At 42.8% G+C, this 22571-nt stretch overlaps 1 protein-coding gene across 1 annotated transcript in view; it reads right to left on the bottom strand.

The window, feature by feature from the left end:
• Positions 1-1007: 1007 nt before the first annotated feature.
• Positions 1008-22571, bottom strand: part of ENOX2 (ecto-NOX disulfide-thiol exchanger 2) — a 63651-nt gene continuing 42087 nt past the window's right edge. The window contains exons 9-15 of the mRNA XM_062584848.1: positions 19494-19608; positions 15028-15209; positions 9865-9972; positions 8842-8898; positions 7523-7631; positions 5670-5755; positions 1008-2071 (exon numbers count right to left, since the gene is read on the bottom strand). Of these exons, the coding sequence (XP_062440832.1) occupies positions 1940-2071; positions 5670-5755; positions 7523-7631; positions 8842-8898; positions 9865-9972; positions 15028-15209; positions 19494-19608 (789 nt within the window). The 3' untranslated portion in view covers positions 1008-1939. The remainder of the gene's footprint in view (positions 2072-5669; positions 5756-7522; positions 7632-8841; positions 8899-9864; positions 9973-15027; positions 15210-19493; positions 19609-22571) is intronic.

Here is a 22571-nt window from a genome sequence, read left to right as displayed (position 1 = left end):
GAAGATGATCAGAGGGCTGGAGCACCTGCCCTATGAGGAACAGCTGCGAGTGCTGGGCCTCCTTAGCTTGGAGGAGGGAAGACTGAGGGGGAATTTTACCAATAAGTACGTGAAAGGAGGGTGTCAAGGGGATGGGGACAAACTCTTTTCAGTAGTGCCATGCGACAGGACAAGAAGCAACAGGCACAAACTGGACCACAGGGACTTCTGCCTGAATATGAGAAGGAATTTCTTCTCTGTGAGAGTGACAGAGCACTGGAACAGGTTGCCCAGAGAGGTTGTGGAGTCTCCTTCTCTGGAGATATTCAAGGCCCGCCTGGATGCAACCCTGTGACATGCTCCAGGTGACCCTGCTTGAGCAGGGGGGTTGGACTAGATGATCTCCAGAGATCCCTTCCAACCTTACTGATTCTATGATTCTATGACTTAAAGGTGATGAACTCAACTCTGGTCTTGTCAAGGAGTAGCAGGTGAAGACATGCAGAGCATGAAATCTGACATCTAGACAAGCCATAGGGTAGAGACCCAAAAGTAGATGTCTGCCACAAGGACAGTGAAGCTCCAGGCTTTCAGAGACCTTGGTCTCACATTACCGATTGAGTTACCCTCCTTCCCAACAGCAGGCAACGCAACTTACATGAGTGAAAGGAAGCAGCAAGGATAAGACCTGAACATTAAAAGAAAAAAAGTTTATTGCTTAAAAATACAATGTCCAGCTGCAGTGACACAAATATTCGCAGAGGATTTCTTTAAAAGGGTTTTCAGCTGCTTCCAGTGTAGCAATCCTTCCATTTCAGAAGCAGGCAACCAGCCAAGTACCACACAAAAGGTTCATTTCACCTGTTCCTGCTGCCTGTGCTGGAAAAAAACTGTGCACAGGTCCCTTACTAGCTGCTCCAACTCCAGGAGGCATCTATTCCCAGAGCCCTCTGAATTCAGAGAGAGGGTTTTTTTTTTTCTTTTTTTCTTTCTTTCTTTCTTTCTTTTTTTTTTTTTTTTTTTGTTTCTTTTTTTTTAAAGCATTTTAGCCTATATCTTACTAACACAGAATTGAAGAGTCTGGAGTTTAGTAAGAACGTAAGGAATAGCCTTTGGGAGATTCAGGAGGCAAAAAGCCCGTGTTGTCTCAGACACTTTTAGAAGACCAGTCTCAAAAGCAAAGTGGGTGGAAAAATTTGATGGTAAGCCAGAAGAAACCATTAGCAAAATACAGATCTGAAGTAGGCCCTCTACCCCACGCAGATCAGTAGAAAATTAAATACCCTTCCCATGTAAAAGATTATTTACAGACTGATTCTGCAATGCACAGACCCAGAGGCACTGCCATTATCCCATGCTGCTCCTAGTGACACTGTCTTCCTATTAACTTAACTGTTAAATCATTAGTAGAGAAAATAGTGTGAAAAAGAACCGACTGTTAGGCTCAGAGAGACTCTGAGTCACCTACATCTCTTTTTTCTGTTTAAACAGAGCTCAGTTTTCAATCATATAAACGTCTAAAAGAAAAAAAAATGTTTTTCTCCTTTTGGTGGTTCTAGAAATCAGGAAACTTCTCTTTGTTGTTCTTTGGAGAACAGTCTATGGTTGTTCTTACTAGTAAAAACAAGGTACAAGAGGAGAGATTTGGGCATGTAAAACATACACATTGGCAAAACATATAGTTAATATTCTGTGCTTAAAAACATCAGATGTGAACTTTGTCCACAAAATATATCAGACAGCACTTGTTCGTTACCAAAATAACTGATCGGAGAAGCTACAGCACTTGAAGTTTTTTCCAGGTGCTGCTCTGGACTTGTGAGTTCACTTACATATTATTCCACCCGAGTCTGTGACGCGTGCAAGGTAATCATCATGAACAGAGGTTAGAGGCATCCTACATTTTCTTGATCCACATGTTCTGCTGTTGTTTTCAGTGTTAAATCAGTTAGGCTGAAGCTCAAGTCATTTTCAATCCATCAAAGCCACAAAACTTCCATCTTTTCTCTAGACTAGCCCCAACCCCACTCAGCTCCTGTTTGAAGGTATGTTGAAGGCGGGTCATGAGAACTTCCACTTCTGTGGTGCAGATCTGTGAAAAGGAAGGGAAAATTTCATTGAACGTTAACAGGCTCTTGGTCAGAGAAGCTTTGTAATCACTGGCTATATTCAAGCTCAACACACATTTCATTCACTAAGCATATTTAGGCTTTCCCTAGATACCCATCCAAATACTAATGGTGATAGGCTTGGGTGCAGCATGTGCTGTGTTGTTGTCAAACTGTATCTGCAGCCAACTTGCTCCCAAAACAGTACTAGAAATAAGGTGAAAAGGACTATCCTAATTTTTTACATTTTGAAATGCAAGATAATGGATTAAAAACTCCCAAATATTTAAATAATTGAATAGTGAGTACTTTTACCACTGATTTAACAATAGAGCTCTCAGCTAGTGGGGTACAGAAACCAGGTACATGAGGAATTTTGATTCATATCCTGAACAGTTACATATGCTCTTCTACAAGGTGGCTACCATGCCCATAACAGCAGGCAAGTTGCTCGGAGAAAAGAGATATCAAATCCAGAATTTATAGTGGTGCAGAAAAGTAATGTAAACATGAAAGAAGTCTAGAATTGCTAGAGCAGGTCAGACCAAAGATTTGTCAAGCCCAGAGTCTTGTTTCAGATAGCGACCACCAGTGGAGAAATCCTCCTCCCAATTCCTGCCCCTAACAGGTCCCTGGGGCTGTGCCAGAGCTCTGGTCATCACCTTGCCCTGTTTTGAAGGTGACTGTTGGAAGCTTTCTTCAGTAACCACCTTCTGCAGTAGCTTTTTACACTTTTGTAATGCTGCAGCTGGTAGGAAGTGTAACGTCTATTATATGGTTTCACATACCATTGAAGCTCACTTGTGAAAACACTCTGGCAAAGTCTGAGTGTTTCCTCCTTGGCACCATCTCCAGTAAGTGCTGGAGAACCTCTGTATCATTTTCACCAGGGTTGAAGGAGGATGTCTACCCGCTAGCACCTTTACCTCAGACAGAGAGGTGTGCATGTGTATGTAGCACAGCAGGCATAAACTGTGTTCAAAGCCATAATCAGATTGGCAGGAAGACCCAGAAATGTCACTATTCAAGCACTTACTAGATGTAATCAAATTTCAGCAAGTGAAAAAAGCTAAGGTGCTGCAAGTTAACAGATTCAGGACTTAGCAAGACTGGAGAGGCAGCGCACACCTGCAGTTCAGGTGCATACAACTGTTTAACTGCAACAGGAAAACTGAAAATTTGTTTTTATTCACTAGAATTGAAAATTGCCTCTGCTATGTATTTCAGACTACTCTGACACACAGTCAGAGCTATCACTGCACAATAACTTCATACACCTGCAGCTCAGGCAAAGCATTAAGACATAGTTTGGGGGAAAAATAAGGATATATTCCAAGATTGCACAGCATTTCAATATCATTTGTACATGTTCCGTTGATGTACCACAGCTAGAGTCTCTAGTTTTCATTTTCTTTACATTTTATGGAGTTTGTGGCTCTGTAATTGCAGTACTATGATTTTCCAGGCATTGTGGAGCTAGGTTCACATCAACTGCATGCCTCAGCAGTGCTTCCTGTTGCTGACATTCATATTCATCTCTGTCACAGTGGATTGAATCATTCTGTAACTTCAGGTCTGATCCCACTGCATGCTCTCTAAAGCATAACTGGATTTTCAAAGAGATAATCTTGGGTTCTTTCTCCTACCATCCTTCCAAACTCATGTTTGACTCTAGCCTTCTCCAATAAGCAAAACTCTTTCCAGGACACGCTAAAACATGTCATGAAGATCATCAGCCTTGCAAAATGGATTTGAGTTTGGCAGTTACACTTTTGTGATCACTTTTTTTTGAAATCAGGTAGAAATGACAGTCCAGGTGTTATGAGAGACAGAAAAACAGCACAAGCTCAGGTTGGCAATGGGTTTGGTAAGGCAGGAACAGCCTAAGGCACCAACCACAGGGTGGACAACCCAGGAGGTGCACTTCCACACCTGTATTATCCAGCAGCTGCAAGGCTCACACCTGTGTTATCCAGCGGCTGCAAGGCTTAGAGCACTACACAGAAGTTTTATTGGTATTGCTTCATGACTTCAAACTGATTTGGAGGCAGGATCTTAGCTTTTGCACTGTCTGCTGACCTGCTGGGCTTCTTGGTGAGATTGATGGGCAGGGAACAAGGGAAATGTATTCTTATTTTCTTCTTTCTTCCCTACTGGCAGCTTCAAGAAACCAAGTTCTGCCCATAAGTGGAGAGGCACATGCACAGACACACCACTTTCTCAAGCCTAAAGTTCTGCTAGACTTTAAAAACAAATGTCCTCCACTAACACCTAGCTCTCATGGTAATAAAACGTAAGACAAGAAAGCTAAGACGTAACTTGAAGAACAAACAGCAGGACCTCCTTTCAAGCAACCATGTGCAAAAGACCATTGAAAGATAGCAAGCTGAGGAGTTTACCAGAGTGGCAGGGAAAAATAAGAGATTTGCGACATTCCACAGAGGTTAAATAACATGTTTTTCAGAGTGCTCCTCTCTGATTTGCTCCTGAGCCTCATGTAGAAACTTCTGGTAACATGAAGCGCTTTTCTAAGCTGCAGATCCCAACGAGGAAGTGTCAGAAGTGAGATGAAATACAAGCTGGCAATTCTTTAAGAGCTCCAAAGAAAAACATAGGCAGCTGTTTGCCTCTTAGACTAATTCAGAACAAATATGAAAAGAAAATATTACACTCATCTTCAAACTAAAGGGCTAGAGTGATCCTGGGAAAATACAAGCCAGCAAGTCTTGCTTTCTTAGAATGGGGAAAATTAAACAGTAAGCTATAAACAAAAGCAGCTGAAAAAGCTCCAGTCACAACAGATGATTCCTATAATGGCAAATCTCCTATTCTTGAAGCACTTTAAGGAAGACAACAGAAGAACAGTAGAGCAGAAGATCACGAAGGAATCTGTCTTCAGAACCCTTTGCAAATTCCCTATCTATTCTCATAAGCAGTCTGAAGCCATCAGGACACAGAAGTACTGCATGGAATAGCAGCTCCTCATTGTACTAAGGAAAATGCCTGAGTGCTCTTTTTACTATCACCTCCTTGATTCCCTGCACCAAGCACTTGATCCCTCCACTTGGCCTGCTCTACAGCCCAGCCCTCTGTGGCAGGGACTGCAGTTCAGTGCTTATGCTTCTGTAGTATAAAGATGCTTGCACAGCATCCTTCTAAAAACAACTTCACTTACAATATCAAAACAGAGGCAGAAAAGGCTATGTTACAAGAAACATAAAAAAACTGTTGTGCATAGAGGCAAAAAAACCATGGTGACTGTTCAGTTTGGAGAGAAGATACATAAACAGTGGCATAGCAGATGTTATAAAATAACAAACAGTATAAATGAGGTTAAAATTAAGCTGTGTAAGGGCCAAGACAGAAGCTGAAAGGAAAGTTCAGTCTCCTCCTTGCAAAGACAACCTCCTTCTTCCAGTAAATTCTTCCACAGTTAAGACCAATTCTTACTTTGCAAACCCACATAAATATGGAAGCAATGATCCCCTTTACCCGAACCACACAGACCTTAACAATCAGACTCAAGAGTACAAACATCCTGCCCCGGTTTGCTTGAGGAGATGTAAATATCCGTACCCCTACCTTGCTGTCCAGGCGCTGCAGGTAGGAACAGATATACTCTATGCTGGCTCCAAATGGGTGCACGTGAAGAAATGTTGAAATTATTCCTGGGGAAAGAATACCACAAGCGTTATTCTCACGAGATAAGAGCCAGCTGGGAACATCAGCATTCTCCTACTCCTGCCACAGCACATGAAGATGTTTTGCAGGGGGCTTGGGGGGTGTTGGTTTTAAATACAGTGCAGTTTGGCCCAACGGCTGCAAAGTAAAGAACAGCTACCAACGCTGCTAGTTAGCTCTTAAAACAGGCCTCACCATTTCTCACTCCTTCGAAAGCGCTGGTAACATGCCCACAGACAAACCATGCTGAGATTCAACAAGGGGTTACCATCAACATGGGGATACAGAGCTCAAGGAGAAGAAAAGCGTGCAAGGTCCTGGGTTCAGTCTCCCCCATCTCCACATGATCTTTGCCCTGAACTTCCTGAAGTCATGAGGAGAAAGGGGATGGCAGCAGTGGTATGTGTGCCCCATTTCAAAAGTACTGCAGCACTCAGATTAAAAAAAAGCAACCTAAGTTTTATTGGTCTCATACAGAGGCTCCTTTCCAGCTCATAACCAGTTCTGTGCATCAAAAAGATTGACTTGTATTTCTTACCATCATCTGCAGGAAAAGATAGTGCCTATGATCTTTCTCCAAAGCTTCCCTCTTCCAGCCCAGGAACTGGCACAAACAGATCCACTGGACAGCAGTAAATGATTTACTGTTACTCTCAAATCAAATGTAGAGGGATGACTAAGGGGAACTAAGCTGAGTGACAAGAAATCAAAGAAACTGTCTCTTCTGCAAGACAAGAATTTCTCCTCCCCTTTTTCAGTGTTCCAAAAAATCTATCCACTGCCAAAACTTTGGGCTAAAAACCCCTTCAACTTTAGACCCTGTGGGGACTAACTTTAACAACATGTTGCCTAAATAAAAGGTCAGGGTCAATGTATACAGTTCTGGGGACAGGACATGCCCCAGAATGACTGGGCTAATAGCTGGTCAACAGCATTCACCTCTTGGTTTATGCTGCTTGTTCTGAAACTTTGCACAATTTGTTGCACACAGTGTGAGGCTATTTTTCATCATTACTAGAAATAACAAAGGGGAAAAGAGATGAAAAGGGTAGTATATACGCCTACACTGTAAATCAGAGGTCACCAATCCCTTTGTAGCTAAGCATCACGTGAAAGTGCAGGCAATGTTTCACATTTCACTGAGCCAGGCCCTCCTGTCTGTGCCACCTTTCTCTATCCTTTCTTCTCCTTCTGACTACAGCTTCTAAAGTCAGGAGAGCTTATTCGCTGCGGGTACGTGGCACAATGTGCCTCATCTAATGGGGTGCCTCACTGCTGTCTAGGGTCCATAAACATCGTCCGCAAACTAGAAGGTGCTGCAATGCCCAGGCTGGTTAAAGTCTCACAGTCCACGACACTGTTTAGGATCCTGCAAAGTGGATCTAGCCCTAACTGAATGCAGAGAGACCCTGCTCCATAACTTACCTTCAGTGACAACTTTCAGCAGAGCTACTTGCACTCTGGTACATGCTAAACTGTCACTAAACACAAGTCTACTTTACATGTGTGTGTCATTGAGTGAAAGGTGCATGGCACAAGGTTTCCACATGAGCAACGTACAAGATGAAACCCTGACCCTACCCAAAGTCAGCAGTTTTCCTTGATTCTAGGATTCCCTTCTCTGTTGGTATAACCAAAAGAAAGAACACAGATGGTGGGAGCTGCTACATCATCTTCAAGTAATTCCTGTGCAGTTCAAATCCCTAGCAGTGTCACTAAGCTCATCAAAAAACCCACTGTCCTCTTGGTCTTACCAACTAATAGAGCTTCTCGTTCAGATTTTACAGGACTATTGCTCAGTGTTTTCTCAGCTGGACATTCCTTTTCCTGGCTGCATGCACAAATCCTGGATGTACTGCTCTCCTGCAAAAAACAACAGGGTCCATTCTCCATACTAACAATACAGCAGGCATTCTTACACACCAAACAGCACTTCAGCAATACTTGACAGAGTCTATATTTTTGTTCCCCTGTTTCTGTGAGTCACTGCATTCATTGCATTGCTCCATCTATTATTATTTTGCAAAATGCCTCTGGCAAAGCACCATGGACATTCATGTTGCTGTTGGAATATTTCTGAATACCATGCTACATGAAAGCCCAAGAAGTTAAGTAAGATGCCACAACATGCACTTCACCATTCCTGCCTCACTGGTATGATGTCTGCTCTACAAGGGCCTATCTTTCTGTTTTACCAGTTTATAAAGAAAGCTTTGCAGTGACTAATTGAGACACAGATGTTTATTTTCCAGAATTCTAAATTGAAGTGATATGATTAATTCAGTGCTCGTTGATTGAAAAAGGGTTTGGAATCTGACTGTCTTTGACTTGAGTTTGCAGTACTATATTAAAACAGAATTTTGCCTAATTTACTAACCCCCAAATAAACTGGTGATTCAAAGACTTTGTCCTTGCACTAAAAGCGTGATTTTTTTTTTATTCCTAAGCTGTATCCTGAATTCCAAGGGTCTGAGAGCTATAGACAACTATAATTGGAAATAGCCTCCAGTCACTAGTGAAATGGACTGGAGTTGAGCCAGTAACAAAGACAGAATGCAATGGTCCCCTGGGTTTGCTTTGCTTCTTGTGCCAGTACAATTTTGAATTACACAGTACTGAAAATGTGTAGTCCTGGACTAAGTAGGCTATAGCTTGCTTCTACAGGAGAAAACAAGGTTCTGCACTCTGAGGAAGCAGAGCTAGCTTCAAACAGACACAAGGACTGCAATTCAGCCAGCAGCATTTTCAGAAATGCATGAGCCACTTCTTCTTGGCAATCCAACAACTACATTTGAAGGCTAGATGAAATAAAAGTGCAACAAGTTATCTGCCACACCAGAGGCCATTTCTACATCAGAGGTGTAAACATTTACTGTTCTTCCAGCCAGAAGCTGGTAGTAATGGATAACTGAATGATTTCAGTTTGTAAAATTACACATGGTCTGTATGTACCATGCTTATACACTTCACAAGAAATCAGACTAAGGAGTTACTCATTTTACCATGAGCCGTCACTACTTCCCTTAACAAGATGTTTCAACCGAAGTAGCAGAAAAGAAACTTTTTGACTTACGTTTCCTTGACAATCAATTGCATCTCTCTCCTTGTCTTCTTCATCTGCTAGGCTTTGCTATGACAGTTGAAGAAAAGTGAAGGATTACTGACGATAACCAACTATTTCTGTTCTTTGATATTAGGCGTTGAAGTTCCTAGGCTGGAAATTACTGGGACTCAAATCCTCCTTTAATTAGTATAAAGGTAAGTATTTATATTCCACAGCACATGGCACAAAACAGTGAGGGTAAAGTTTGAAAACCAGAGGAGAGCCCATCTGTTTCCTAGCAGAGGTTCTACAGTCACTAGAGAGAAGTGGTGTTCTGTCATGTCTCCTTTCCATCTTGAGGTATATAAATAACTGAGTATGCACTACAGAGGAGACTATTAACAAGCAAGTGGATGTTCCCGTGTGGGTCTATAAACAAAATACAGAGCAGATCACAGCTGACCAGAAACAGTATCTATTCATGGCACCAATGTCTGCTAACATCTCAACTTTTTCCACTCTGACTGCAAAGCTCTGAGTTCTGTGCCACATGGATTCAAGTTATCAGCAAGAAGACATTAACAAAAAAAAATAAAGCAACAGAAGAAGATACAGAATCTGCTAATGTAAAAACTTTAATTCTAAATGTTTTTATCAGTTCCCACATTAAATCCAGCAAGTATATTATAATACCACTACAAACTTTAAATTCATTAGAGCTTTATGGATGTCAGATTAAAATGTCTTTAAAACGCAAATCTAAAAATCAATGCCTGGTAACTGAGACTTTTGCTAAAAAATGAACTAATCTGTTATTTATATAATTGCTTATGTAGCCTGTCTCACTGTAATAATGAAGCAATCAGCAAGTTCACTATTCATATAAATCCTCCAATTAAGCATGCAAATTTGTCTTACTTTATAAGATCACTGCTTCTAAGCCAAGACTATGTATCTTCTACACTTCTGTCCTTCACTACACTCATGATGAACTATGAAATCCAAGGACTGCATTTAGTACCGAGAATAACAATGCACTGAGATTGCACATACCTGCTCCTTAAGGGTTTCTAATAATTTTTCTATTTTCAGTTTGTCTTCTCTCACTTTTTCTAGCTCAGCTTCTCTCTTTTTATATTCATCTTGCACTTTCAAAAGATGCTGGAAGAGAAAAGTTAAACACAATTCACATCCCATCTATCTCATTCCACTATTTAAAGAATACAAATTGAATTACCACTCTTCCATGAAGACCAGATAGATCATATTCAAAACAATTAAAGGTTATGTATATATAAGGAACAAATCTTTTCCACAAACCACCTTGAGATATTCTTTGCTTGGTAGTTTATGTAAAAAAACACAACTTTGGTAAACACAAGGCAGTAATTCCATAATCACCAAACCACTGCTATCCATGAAATAAAGTACATGTTGTGGACCAATCCATATTAAAGCAAGATATTCCTCTCCTGCAGTCTGGTTCACTGTATGGCTGCACACAGTCAAACAGGAAGAAGTAGCATAGACACAAACAAGTGACCTGGCGGAGCTGCCTTAAGGTCTTCCTAGAACTCTGGTGCCATGTTAGGACCAAACTGTCTTGCAATTTAGCAAAATATTCCAAAATATCTAGTAGATGGAGAGACTTGTGCTGCTACTTGCATAATTCTGCTTAACAGAAAAAAGTGATGACTGCTCCCACATCCCAGGCATCAGCCTCCTGACACAGGATGCTTGCAACACACACCACAACCAGCTGTGCACACCCTTGCTAGCAAAGTTAAGAAAGACTGGGTAGTGAATCACCAACATCATCTTAGAGGTAAGCAGAAGAAATTTCTCAAGCCCAACCTCATGTCTATCAAAACGACCCAAATGGTGGTTGTGGGTTGTGGGAATCCCATGGGTTAAGGCTCTAGAAGGAAGGGAAGTCCAGGAGAGCTGGCTAACAGTCAAACATCACTTCCTCCAAGATCAAGAGCGGTGCTTCCCAAGGAGAAAGAAGTAAGTTCAGCAAAGGGGGCAGGAGACCTGCATGGGTGAGCAAGGAGCTGTTGGCCAAATTCAGACAGAAGAAGAAAATACAGAGAATGTGGAAGAGGGGACAGGCTACTAGGAGGAATTATCGGAATGCAGTCAGAGTATGTAGAGATGCGACAAGGAAGGCTAAGGCCCAGTTGGAATTAAGTCTGGCAAGGGATGTTAAGGACAACAAGAAGGGATTCTTCAAATACGTCAGCAGCAAGAGGAGGACTAGGGAAAATGTGGGCCCACTGCTGAATGGGGTGAGGGCCCTGGTGACAGAGGACACAGAGAAGGCAAAATTACCGAATGCCGCCTTTGCTTCAGTCCTCACTGCTAAGGGAAGCCCTCAAGAACCCCAGAGCCTGGAGACAAGGGAGAAAGTCTGCAGAAAGGAAGACTTTCCTTTGGTTGAGGAGGAGCATGTTAGAGATCATCTGGGCAAACCTGACATCCACAAATCCATGGGCCCTGGTGGGATGCACCCACGGGTACTGAGGGAGCTGGCGGATATTGTTGCCAGTCCACTCTCCATCATCTTTGAAAGGTCTTGGAAAGCTGGAGAGGTGCCTGAGGACTCGAAGAAAGCCAATGTAACTCTAGCCTTCAAAAAGGGCAAGAAGGAGGATCCAGGCAACTATAAGCTCATCAGCCTCACCTCCATCCCTGGAAGGGTGATGGAACAACTCATTCTGGATGTCATCTCCAAGCATATGGAAGAAAAGAAGGTGATCAGGAGTAGTCAGCATGGATTCACCAAGGGGAAATCCTGCTTAACCAATCCGATAGCCTTCTAGGATGGAATGACTGGCTGGGTAGATGAAGGGAGAGCAGTGGAGGCTGGGTACCTTGACTTCAGCAAGGCTTTTGACACTGGCTCCCATAACATCCTCCTAGGTAAGCTCAGGAAGTGTGGGTTAATGAGTGGACAGTGAGGTGGACTGAGAACTGGCTGAATGGCAGAGCTCAGAGGGTTGTCATCAGTGGTGTGGAGTCTAGTTGGAGGCTTGTGGCTAGTGGAGTTCCCCAGGGCTCAGTACTGGGTCCCATCCTGTTCAACTTACTCATCAATGAGCTGGATGAGGGGACAGAGGGCCTCCTCAGCAAGTTTGCTGATGATACCAGGCTGGGAGGAGTGGCTGACACACCTGAGGGCTGTGCTGCCATTCAGAGAGACCTGGCCAGGCTGGAGAGTTGGGCAGAGAGGAACCTCCTGAGGTTCAACAAGGGCAAGTGCAGAGTCCTACACCTAGGGAGAAATAACCCTACATACCCATATGGGCCACTCACTTGAGGGTTGGACTATACGATCTCCAGAGGTCCCTTCCAACCTTACCAATTCTATGATTCTATGATACCAGCACAAGGTGGGGGCTGAGCTTCTGTAGAGCAGCTGTGCGGAGAAGGAGCTGGGAATGCTGGTGGATGACAACTTGACTATGAGCCAGCAATGCGCCCTTGTAGCCAGGAAGACCAAAGATATCCTTGGGTGCCTTAGGAAGACTGTTGCCAGCAGGTTGAGGGAGGTGATCCTGACCTTCTACTCAGCCCTGAGGAGGCCTCATCTCGAGTACTGCGTCCAGTTCTGGGCTCCCCAGTACAAGAGAGACATGGAGCTACTGGAGAGAGTCCAGTGTAGGGCTACAAGGACTGCAGCATCTGCCCTATGAGGAACAGCTGCGAGCGCTGGGCCTCCTTAGCTTGGAGGAGGGAAGACTGAGGGGGAATTTTATCAATAAGTACGTGAAGGGAGGGTGTCAAGGGGATGGGGACAAACTCTTTTCAGTAGTACTATGTGACAGGACAAGAAGCAACAGGCACAAACTGGACCACAGGAAGTTCTGCCTGAATATGAGAAGGAATTTCTTCCCTGTGAGAGTGACAAAGCAATGGAACAGGTTGCCCAGAGAGGTTGTGGAGTCTCCTTCTCTGGAGATATTCAAAGCCCACCTGGATGCAACCCTGTCTAGCATGCTCTAGGTGACCCTGCTTGAGCAGGGCGGTTGGACTATATGATCTCCTGAGGTCCCTTTCAAAGTTACCCATTCTGTGATTCTCTCGCTGGGTGTGCCAGCCTGCTTTGAGAGTGAACTTGTACTCTTGAATGTGTCTGTAGTGGAAGTACACAAGTACCAAGACCTAACTGAACAACGCAAGAATCTGACACAGGCTGCCGAGAACAAGCATGACAGATCTTCCATAGGAGCTAGAGGAAAACAATACTCGGCAAACTGCTACCAGTACAGGACCTCTCAGAGAGAGGCAAGTCTAGTCACCAAGTTGTCCAGCACTGTCCAGCAAACAAGCCCTGGTCTTCTCCATTGACATTACAACTGTCTTTGTGAATGTAAGATGGGCAGATGACCAGGGCTCTACCCAAAGCCAAAAGACTAATTCACTGATTACTTTGATCTTTTCAAGACACTTACCACATGGACTTGTGCCAGGTCAGAGAAGACACCATTATTACCTGAAAGAGGCTCCTTTTAAAGCAATGTTCATTAATGCTGTGTAACATACTAGTTTAACAAACCAAGATACGCTCATTTTTCTGATAGTTAAGTTTGGGGTCCGGGAGACAAATAATGATTTGTTACATTTGCACCCACTTCTTAATTACACAACATAAGAACAGAATAAAATACCAAAGCCGCAAGACCTTATTAAGGAGGAAATATTTAAATATTGATGTAGCTAAACTCCTAGCCCAGCAGCTTTCCCAAGTCCAATTAAGAATCATAAACATATATTTCAGTCAGTCCTTTTCTCTGTGCTTAAAATATCCCCAATCAGTCATTTATTTTAGCTTTTTTCTTCCTCATTAGCAAAATAATGATTCATAACACTGCTCATTAATAAAACTACAGACAAACAGCATCTTTTTGCTTCAAGGCAGCTCCTCCAGACTATTCTTGCACCACCACTTATCTAGGCACTTTCAAGAACTAAATTAAACTTCCACCCCTGGTATATATGAAAGAAAGCCTAGGTTCCTGCAGGCTGGCTGGCTGGCAGACTCCTTCCAAGTTACTTCTTCTACCATAATGGTCTGAGGTAGTTCGGCCTTTAGCAGTCCATTCTTTTTCCCTACAGATTGAGAGCTTTCCTCATGAAGCAGCTGCTAACCTTTGGAGGCTAGTGTCAAAAGCAGGAAAGATAGCAGTTTTGTCTTACTCTTTCTGAAGGAAAGTTGTTGATATTTCAAAAAAGACAAATAACAGGTTGTAATGAACTTTTTTTTTTTTAAGTCGAGTTACTAACCACTCTTACTGATTCTCAGAGCCCTTCCCATTTATGCACTGCAAGGTTGCTGGCTTAGCCTCTTTGAAAAGTAAAGACTTCTGAGGAGTCTGGTCCTGGGTTGTTAGTTATGGAATAATTCATTTGCCACTTAAATGACGGTTACAGTGGGATAAAGGTAAATCTTACCTGACACCTGTAGAAAGGAAAATCTGTTATATCCTGCAATCATTGCCACTTCCTTCCTCCCAGAAAGCTGACAATGGCTTGAGAAGGTTTTCCATACAAGCTCCAGTGCTACAAACACCAGTACCTTCAATACATACTTCAGGTTCATCCAGCGCACTATCACAGCCTTCACCCTGGATCTGCAGATTCTTACGTTAACTGAATGCTTAACTGAACTACTATATCCTTCATGTATTTTGAATATCAGCCTGGCTTCATATCCAAGGAGCTACTGCTGAGGATTACAAGGACCCGAAACACTTGATATTCAGCCCAGGGAAATTCCAAAGAACATCATAAGCCCTAAACATATCTGTGAGAATGAAAATCCAGTAATCTTCAGAAAAGGTGGCAAATACAGCACAGGAAATCCCTCTTTCCTGCTTATGCTGGTTACTAATATTCACGGATGAACATTCTCACATAGTTACTGAAGTGGTAAGCACTGACTCAGTACTTCAGAAGTTATGGTGCAGTCACTGAAGAACATGCAACGAATCCATAAACCATGAACTTTTTTCCACATGACTGTTCTCAGTTCATACACAATCCATATTTCAACTGCCCTTTCTTTGTAATACTGGAAATGACGAAGCTGCTCCTGTTTGAAAATGATCTTTTCAGTGGCACAATTTCATCTTGCTGAAGTATGTGTTCCTACTCCATGTGACAGCCCCTTAGCCTTCATAGCAAGGCTGTAACTATAGAAAAGCACAGACCTACCTGCTGCATTCCCTGCAAAGCCTGCTGGAGGAGCTTCAGCTGCTGCTCTTTAGTTGTGTCTTCATCTCTGCTTGCTTTGCCTTGCTCTTGCTTTAGCAGTTCTACCTCATTTCTGTAGGCGTCCAGCTGCCAGCGCAGACTGTCATTTTCTTCTTTCAGGGCTTCCACTTGCGATACCAGTGCTGGAGAACAAGGCAGATAGGAATGGAAGGTCAAAAAGCTGTGATTAAGATCTCCCTCTGTGGTTTACTGGGGTAGAGCACAGTGGGCAGACTACTCAGTGGCTCCTGACTCCCTGTTGCAAACCCAAGGTACCAACATTATTTTCTCTCAACCACTGTCTTTGGCATCTCTTTAGAGCACAAGTTCCTCTGGGCAAAGACCATTTCTCAGCAGTAAAAGCAGCACTTAAGTTGGGGGTGAAAGGGAAGAGAGAAGACTAAAGAACATACTGGGGTAAAATGACCAGGCAGGCAAGGAAGTAGTAAGTTACTACTCAGGCACGGGGCCTGATAAGTTTATGAATGGGATTCCATCACATTATTGCTGCAAAGACAGCTTCAGCAGGTTCAAAATGTATTCATTATGTGGAGCGCACATCCCACAGGCATGCCTTATACCTCTACTACAAGGGTGGGGGGGAATAACTTTTGACAGATCTAGACAGAAAAGGCAGTTTCTATGGTGAACTCCAGAAATGCTAAACGCAAAGAACAGTCGCAGATTTTTAATAAAGCCACCGATTTTGCCTGATTGTCAGTCGGATATATTCTCTGCTCCCATTCGCCATTGAGCCACACAGAGCAGGAGCCAAAGAAGGGGATCATCTAAGCTGTCCTAACAGTTGAAAAATATACATATAACCATGCCTACAGCTGCACTGGCCAGTTTAGGGAGTGTGAAAGGGAGGTGGAGGCACCTTTGGGGAAGAAGAGCCTTCAAGTAAAGAACAAAAAATCTCCCAAGCAGAGCAATGGCAATGGGAAACAGGCCTGAAAAAATCACAGAAACATGAATGTAGTCAGCAAGATCTGGACCTATTTACCAGTTAAATAACAATTTATTTAACTCTAGCTCTAGCTCTAGCAATAACAGAAAATGTCACAGTGCTTTTGAAATGGTGAGTTGGTGGGGCAGGGGTGTTCCTGTTTATTTCAAGAAAGGAAATTAGAGAGCAGAAAAGACTAGATGTTTTTAGCAAAAATCTTTGTAGAATACGGTGCTTCACTTTTTTTTTTTTTTTTTTTTTTTTGAGACAAAAGATAAGTTAGAAACAAACTATATTGTTTAGGACAAAGATAAAGACCTGGCTGCTTCTCTTTAGACCAGCTAAGCAAAGCATGATGAGCAAATCTGAAATCTTTAGTGTCTGCCAAAACAGACTGTAATTTTGCTTGGAGGGGAGCAGGGGCTGAAAAATGCTTTGAAAGCATGGAAGAATTGTTAATTCAACTTGAACAGAAAGGTTGCTACAGTGAGATCAGCCCAGGCTTTCATCCAGAGAAGATAAACTGGAAGCCATCTTGATTCAAGATTTTTCTAACTCCTTTAAAACATGATAGCAGGAAGACAAGAGACCAGGACAGAAACCTCAAAACGTTCAGACAAGGACACAGAAGACACTGAGTGAATCTAAATGATTCATAGGATGGCAAGACAGCCCCTGCCAGATCCTAATGGGTACAGCAAGGCAGACCCCAAACCAACACAGGTCACCAACCTACTAAGGATGCATAAGACATAAGGAGAACTCAACAGCTGGTATCCCTTGTCCTCCACAACACCTGACAGAATCTCAAACTGTCCAACTGGACACAAGCATCTTCATGCCGGCATGTTTGGCAGACCTTTTGGACACACATCCTGATGCCTGATGACTGGACAGGCAGACTACTTGAGGACTTATTTTGATGCTTGTGAGCATGTGACTACAAAAGCATTTGTGTGAACCAGTGAAATCAGTCTTGCTCTGGTTCCCTAATAAAATAATAATGATATCTTCCCCTTGTACAAAAGCTGGCATTGAGATTTCCTATACTGTTGTTACAGCATTGGAACGCTATTTCCTGCACAACCTTCACAATGACATTTGCTAATCTGAATGTTTGACTTTGTAACCTCAAAATCCAGAAAAGGCCTTCAATACACTTCTGGACTATTCAGCTTTTATTTCCTGCATGCAAGTATTAAACTCCTAGCATACAACAATGGCTAGAGAACCGCGAACATGGAGTAAAGATAGAACACAGTTAAAAATACACTCAGACAAATAAAATTATATAGGAAGAAACAAATAAAAATACACAGAAGTCCCTGAATTAAGACAAGTGAAGGGTTTTCCAGGGGAATGGTCACTAACCCAGATTAAGTATGTGCCAGACAGAACCCATTTTTTTAAAGATACAGCTGCTATACAAGACAGGAGAGAAAACTGCTCTGAAATAACTTGTCAGGGTGTTTCCCCCTGTAGTAAACATATTTGAGGAAGCCAGTAGTGCTCTTCATGCTAGATATTCGGGGGGGGGGGGGGGGGGGGAAGAGCAGTAGTATATGCTGGTATTTGTTATTTAAGCTTGGATTCATTCTAGAAAAACAGAGGGAGAAAGGACATTTGGACAGCATAGTTCTCGCAGTAGCACCAGCATTTGAAGCTGTATGACTCAGGAGCACCTCAGTCCACCACAGAGCCATGCACTGAGACTACAGCCATGTCCCATACTGTACACCTCCACGGCAGTCTCTCCAAATCCTGCTCTTGGCCAAACTGCTGTTCAGAGCACGGCTATAATCAAGCACCTTAGGATGTCGCTGTGCAAACAGGTCTCGGGTGCCGTGCGGACATCACCAGGGTTCTGAAATGGGACACTACAAGTCAACTGCAGCATGGCTGCAGAAGCAGCGAGCTCAGCCACGCACTGCTGCGTCTACATCGCTTTGGCCATCCAGCTCCTCCACACACAACTCTATGAACTGCAGGTTCTCTGGAGACTGCAGCTCAGACATAGTTTTAGGTCACTCTGACCATCACAGGTGAGGAGGGACGAGCATTGGCTACAGCACCAGGCACTGAGAGGAAAACAATTCCAGTACGTTCAGTACTAGACCTGCTTCTCCTCCTGCTAGAGTAACTGTGTGTGCACACAAGCAGGTTATCATTGAATAGCTACTGTAGTAATTTGCTGCAGGGAGACTGGACACTGGGTGTACTGCAATTAAGAGCTCAGGAAAGAAGCGTCTCCCACTGCAGACTGTGGTGGACTTAAGCTCTACCTTTGCTAGAATGAGGTTGGTCCCTCCTGGGAATCCCAACCATTGCACCACACTCAATAGTCAATATTAGTAATGGGAAAGTAGGTAGGGAAAAATACTTTGATGAAAAACTACTCAGTTAAAACATGAAGCTTCCTCAAAACCAGATTATTCCACTGAATTATTTTCTGAAGAAAAATGTTAGAAGATTTTTGTTCTGGGAGGATATACTGGCCACTGTTTTGATGTGTTCTCTGTGGACTTTGCACCAAATAAGCGTGTTAAAGTATTATTTTATGCATAATAGTGACATGAAACAGGAATTAAAGGATTTTTATAAAGCAAGCTGCCTTAATTAAAAGAAAACATTTTGCATGTTCTAAAATAATTTTCTCAAAACTTCTAGGATGGAACGTTTGAATGGTTCAAAACTCAGTGTGACTTATCTTGGAAAAGTTTCAAAATACTGGAATTTTCTACAGAGAAATTGTGCTTATCTCTAGTAGCAAGCTTTCCTTCAGGGAACAACAGAGAATGAATCCGGGATATTGCAAAGCAGAAGTCCACAGCAGTTTCCATCACAGGGAGTGGATGGAACAATGTGAAGGCAGGAGAGCAAGAGGTAGGGGGCTGTGGCAGGCCAAGGCAGGAATTTTTTGACTCAGACTCTACACACACTCAGTAATTTATCATAACAGTGTTAATCTAGGAGAAAAATTTTGGCAAGTTCAAGTCTGAAGCTGCAATAAGAACAAGAATGTAGAATATGAAGAGATATGGAAAGGGAAGGTGGATAATATAGAAGATAGTCTAATATCAAGAACATCTCCAGCAGTTAACTAAGTTCAGTAGGATATGACAAAAAATGATCAGAAAATTACAGGAATTTGGAGCTTTACAACCACACATAGAAATATGCGTGAAAGGAGTAACTGAGAAGGCAGGAGTTAAATGGGACCACAACAAACGTATATAAAATAACTTGTGGTTGGGAGAAAGGCCTTCTGTTCTCTCTGCCTCATAACATATAATGAAGTGGAGAGTCAATAAAAACTGAAGAATGACAAGTTCAAATCCAAAAAAGAAATAATGTTTTATAAATATGAAATTAGATTGTAGGACTTGGTACTATAGGATATCATAATAGCAAATTCAAAAAGGGACCAAAGGGTTGGAAGAACAGCAATAGGCAGGGAAGAGCAGGGAAATGATTTTACCTGATTCTTCTGTTTCTTTCATTTCTGATGGATCTTCTATTTCCTCATCAGACATTTCCATTTCTTCCTCTCTTCGAATACCCATTAGTTCATCGTTATGAATGTTACGAATTTCCTACAGTTCAGAAAGCAGATTTTTTAAATACAGATTGTACGGAACACATTGGTTGCATAAAAAAATGCTGAAATCTAGGGTCTGCAAACAAAACTCCATTAATACAAGAAAGGAGAAATGAGAGAAATTTTTGGCATAAACTATTAAATCAAGAACTATGTCGACTGTGAATTAATCTGCCAGTACTGCTGGCATTACTGACTCTTCCATCGTCCATCATGCTTCTCCTGCTCATTACCTCTTCCTAGTGATGTTCCCTCCTCATATACACAGCACCTGCCAATAACAGGCACGTGTCTTCCTGGCATTTTTCTCCTGCCATTACAAGGTATCCTGCACCTTCCCACGAACTGCCTGGCCAGGCACCTCTTTTACTCTGCTGTAGCATATCTGTCCCCTAGTGCTACCCCACTTCTCTCCTTGCTGCTACATGCCTCTGACACACAGTTGCATGGCTATTACAACACACAGCCCACCTGAGATGAAAGTCATGCCAGTTAGAAAAAGAAATTGCAAGTAAACATGTAGGAGCAAGAGACTGCCCAGCCATCTCCGTACTCATACCAAACCTAGTGAGCTTCGAGGTTTCTCTTCCTTCTGCCCTTGTGCCTACCAGTGGTAAGCTTGCACCACACTGACTCTTCTGCTGCTGGGATCCTCTCCACTCTGTCACAGCCTTGGTTGCATGAGGCATCAGAAGAGGAAGAGAACAGAACAAAGATATTGCCTCCTATGTTGGCCGCCAAACCACACCAGGTCCTGCTTCACTTGTCTGTGCTCTTCCCAATTCTTTCACCTTGTACAAGAAGAGCCAGACAACCTCACCTGCTCTTTGCAACAAGATCCCCTATTCTGTTCTCTGCTCAGTTTAACTCACATTGGGCACAGTGACAGATCTCTGCACATCACTCCCTGTTTACAAGACAAGGAACTATCTAACCCCCATCTTCCTTCCTTGTGCAAACCAGGACAAAAAATATTCAGAAAGTGATGAACAAAAATTCAGGAGATGGAGAGGCCAAAAATACTTACTAGAGGCTAGCACAGGCTGCTAAGTGTCCCTACCCCATGTTAGTTTATCAGAACTTCACCTAAGTTTTATGTCCCAGAAACACCCATAGGAGAAGACTGTCTCATGAAGTAAGTCCAGCTCATTTCAGGTTTTACTTGAAACACCTGGCAGCACTCAGAAAGCCTGCTTGCCAGTGCCAAGGACACCTTCACTGAGAGCAGCCAATTGGGGAAACAAACATGCTTGTAGCTCAGAGAAATTGAGACCTTCAGGGCAACAATGTGGAAAGTGTATGAACAACAAGCTCCCTGACCATGCTACACTTAGAGCTGGCTACATTTCCAAAAGAACTGCTGCCTGCCCTTGAAACAAAATGGAAAGTTGCAGCTGGGTTCAAGTCCAAAGAAAAATCTTCCCACGGTCTTCAACTGACTCTGCCCAACAGCTAGGATCTCAAGCAGTCCTTGAAACTGGAAAAGCCTCCACAAAGCAGAGCATGCAGAGGGCAAACGTGGCTTGACTGCACAGCAAGATGGGCCACTGTTTACCACTACCCTGACCAAGCAGGCAAGGACTGCTCAGCATCCAAAGGGGAACCTTGGATGGGAAAGGGAAAAGCATCAAAGATGCCAAATGCTGAAGTGAGACTCTTCCTAAGCAAGGAAATAAGCTGGCTGGTAGCTACGATAGCATAATGTTTCACCAGATCTCAAGCTGCTGTGGCTCTTTAATGAAGCACACTCAACTACAACGCATGCCTGCACTGGTTGGCAAAACTGCATTAAATCATCACTGACAGAGTACTAAAAAGCCCTAGCCCAGCCCAGTGACTCCCCAGCACACACCCATTCCCTGAGCTGCCATTACACTTTCATCTGATACCATGACTTGTGAAATAATTAATTTCTACCAAACCCTGGACCAGTATGATGCATATTCTGGGTCACCTTTTTTAAGAAAAGTCCCCAGTCTGAGGCAGAAAGCATGCTGAGCCAGATAGTAAATATTCCTGCAACAACATCACTGGTCTTACAGCCTCTTTACACTAGAAGAACTTACCTTGAAACAAAAGACAGCTCCAAATGGAGAGAGAGCTCCCACCCCAATCATGTTAAGCAATCTCAGGTAAGCAGAAATGAAAACAAAAGCAAACAAGAATACTAGGGCTCAAAGTGAAAAAATAAAAATAATAAAAAATAAAAATAAAAAGGAAAGGAAATTCTCCAACAACTGGCTTATCAGGTATATATACAAAAAAAACGAGCTCCTCCTTTAACGCCAAAGAAAGGTTCAACTAAGTAGGCTTTGGAAAGTCCTAGAAGTGCAACCTCATGGGGAAATTCACAGTTGTAAGCTTCCCAAGAGAGAACAGTCATTTAGAGTTTTCCAAAGTTGTGCAATCTCTACCATCTGCTTTTTACCAGAAGGCCAATGGTTGGCTATTATCCAACGTTAAAGATAGCAAAATTTTTTCAGGATAGCTACGCGAAAGGGTGGCCTACATAAACACACCCCACACACTGTTTCCTCAAAAATCGTTTGTGTATCACCAACTCGTCAACTTTACTCAAATTTACTTTTGACATTAAATAATCTGAAAGGTGAAAAATTGCTCTTGGCTTTGCTGGAATAGACTTATTTCCTGTAAGGAACTCAAGACATGAGAGAAATGTAGAATCACGGAGGATTGTAAGGAACCTCTGGAGGTCTCTAGTCCATCCCTTCCCTGTTCAAAGAAGGGCTGCCTACAAACCTAAATCAAGTTGCCCAGGGCCTTACTCAAAACTCAGATGAGTCTCTCCAAAGACAGAGATTCACCCACCTCTCTGTGTCTTATCCCAGGATTGCACTGCTCTTATGGGGTAGAATTGCAGCCTTAAATCTAACCAGATTTTTCCTTGTGGCTTGTGTCCATTGCTTCTGGCCCTCTCACTACGTGCCTCTGAGAAGG

Source organism: Rhea pennata, chromosome 11, assembly GCF_028389875.1.
Source record: "Rhea pennata isolate bPtePen1 chromosome 11, bPtePen1.pri, whole genome shotgun sequence".
NCBI classification, from domain to species: domain Eukaryota; kingdom Metazoa; phylum Chordata; class Aves; order Rheiformes; family Rheidae; genus Rhea; species Rhea pennata.
This window is presented reverse-complemented; position numbering and strand designations above follow the sequence as displayed.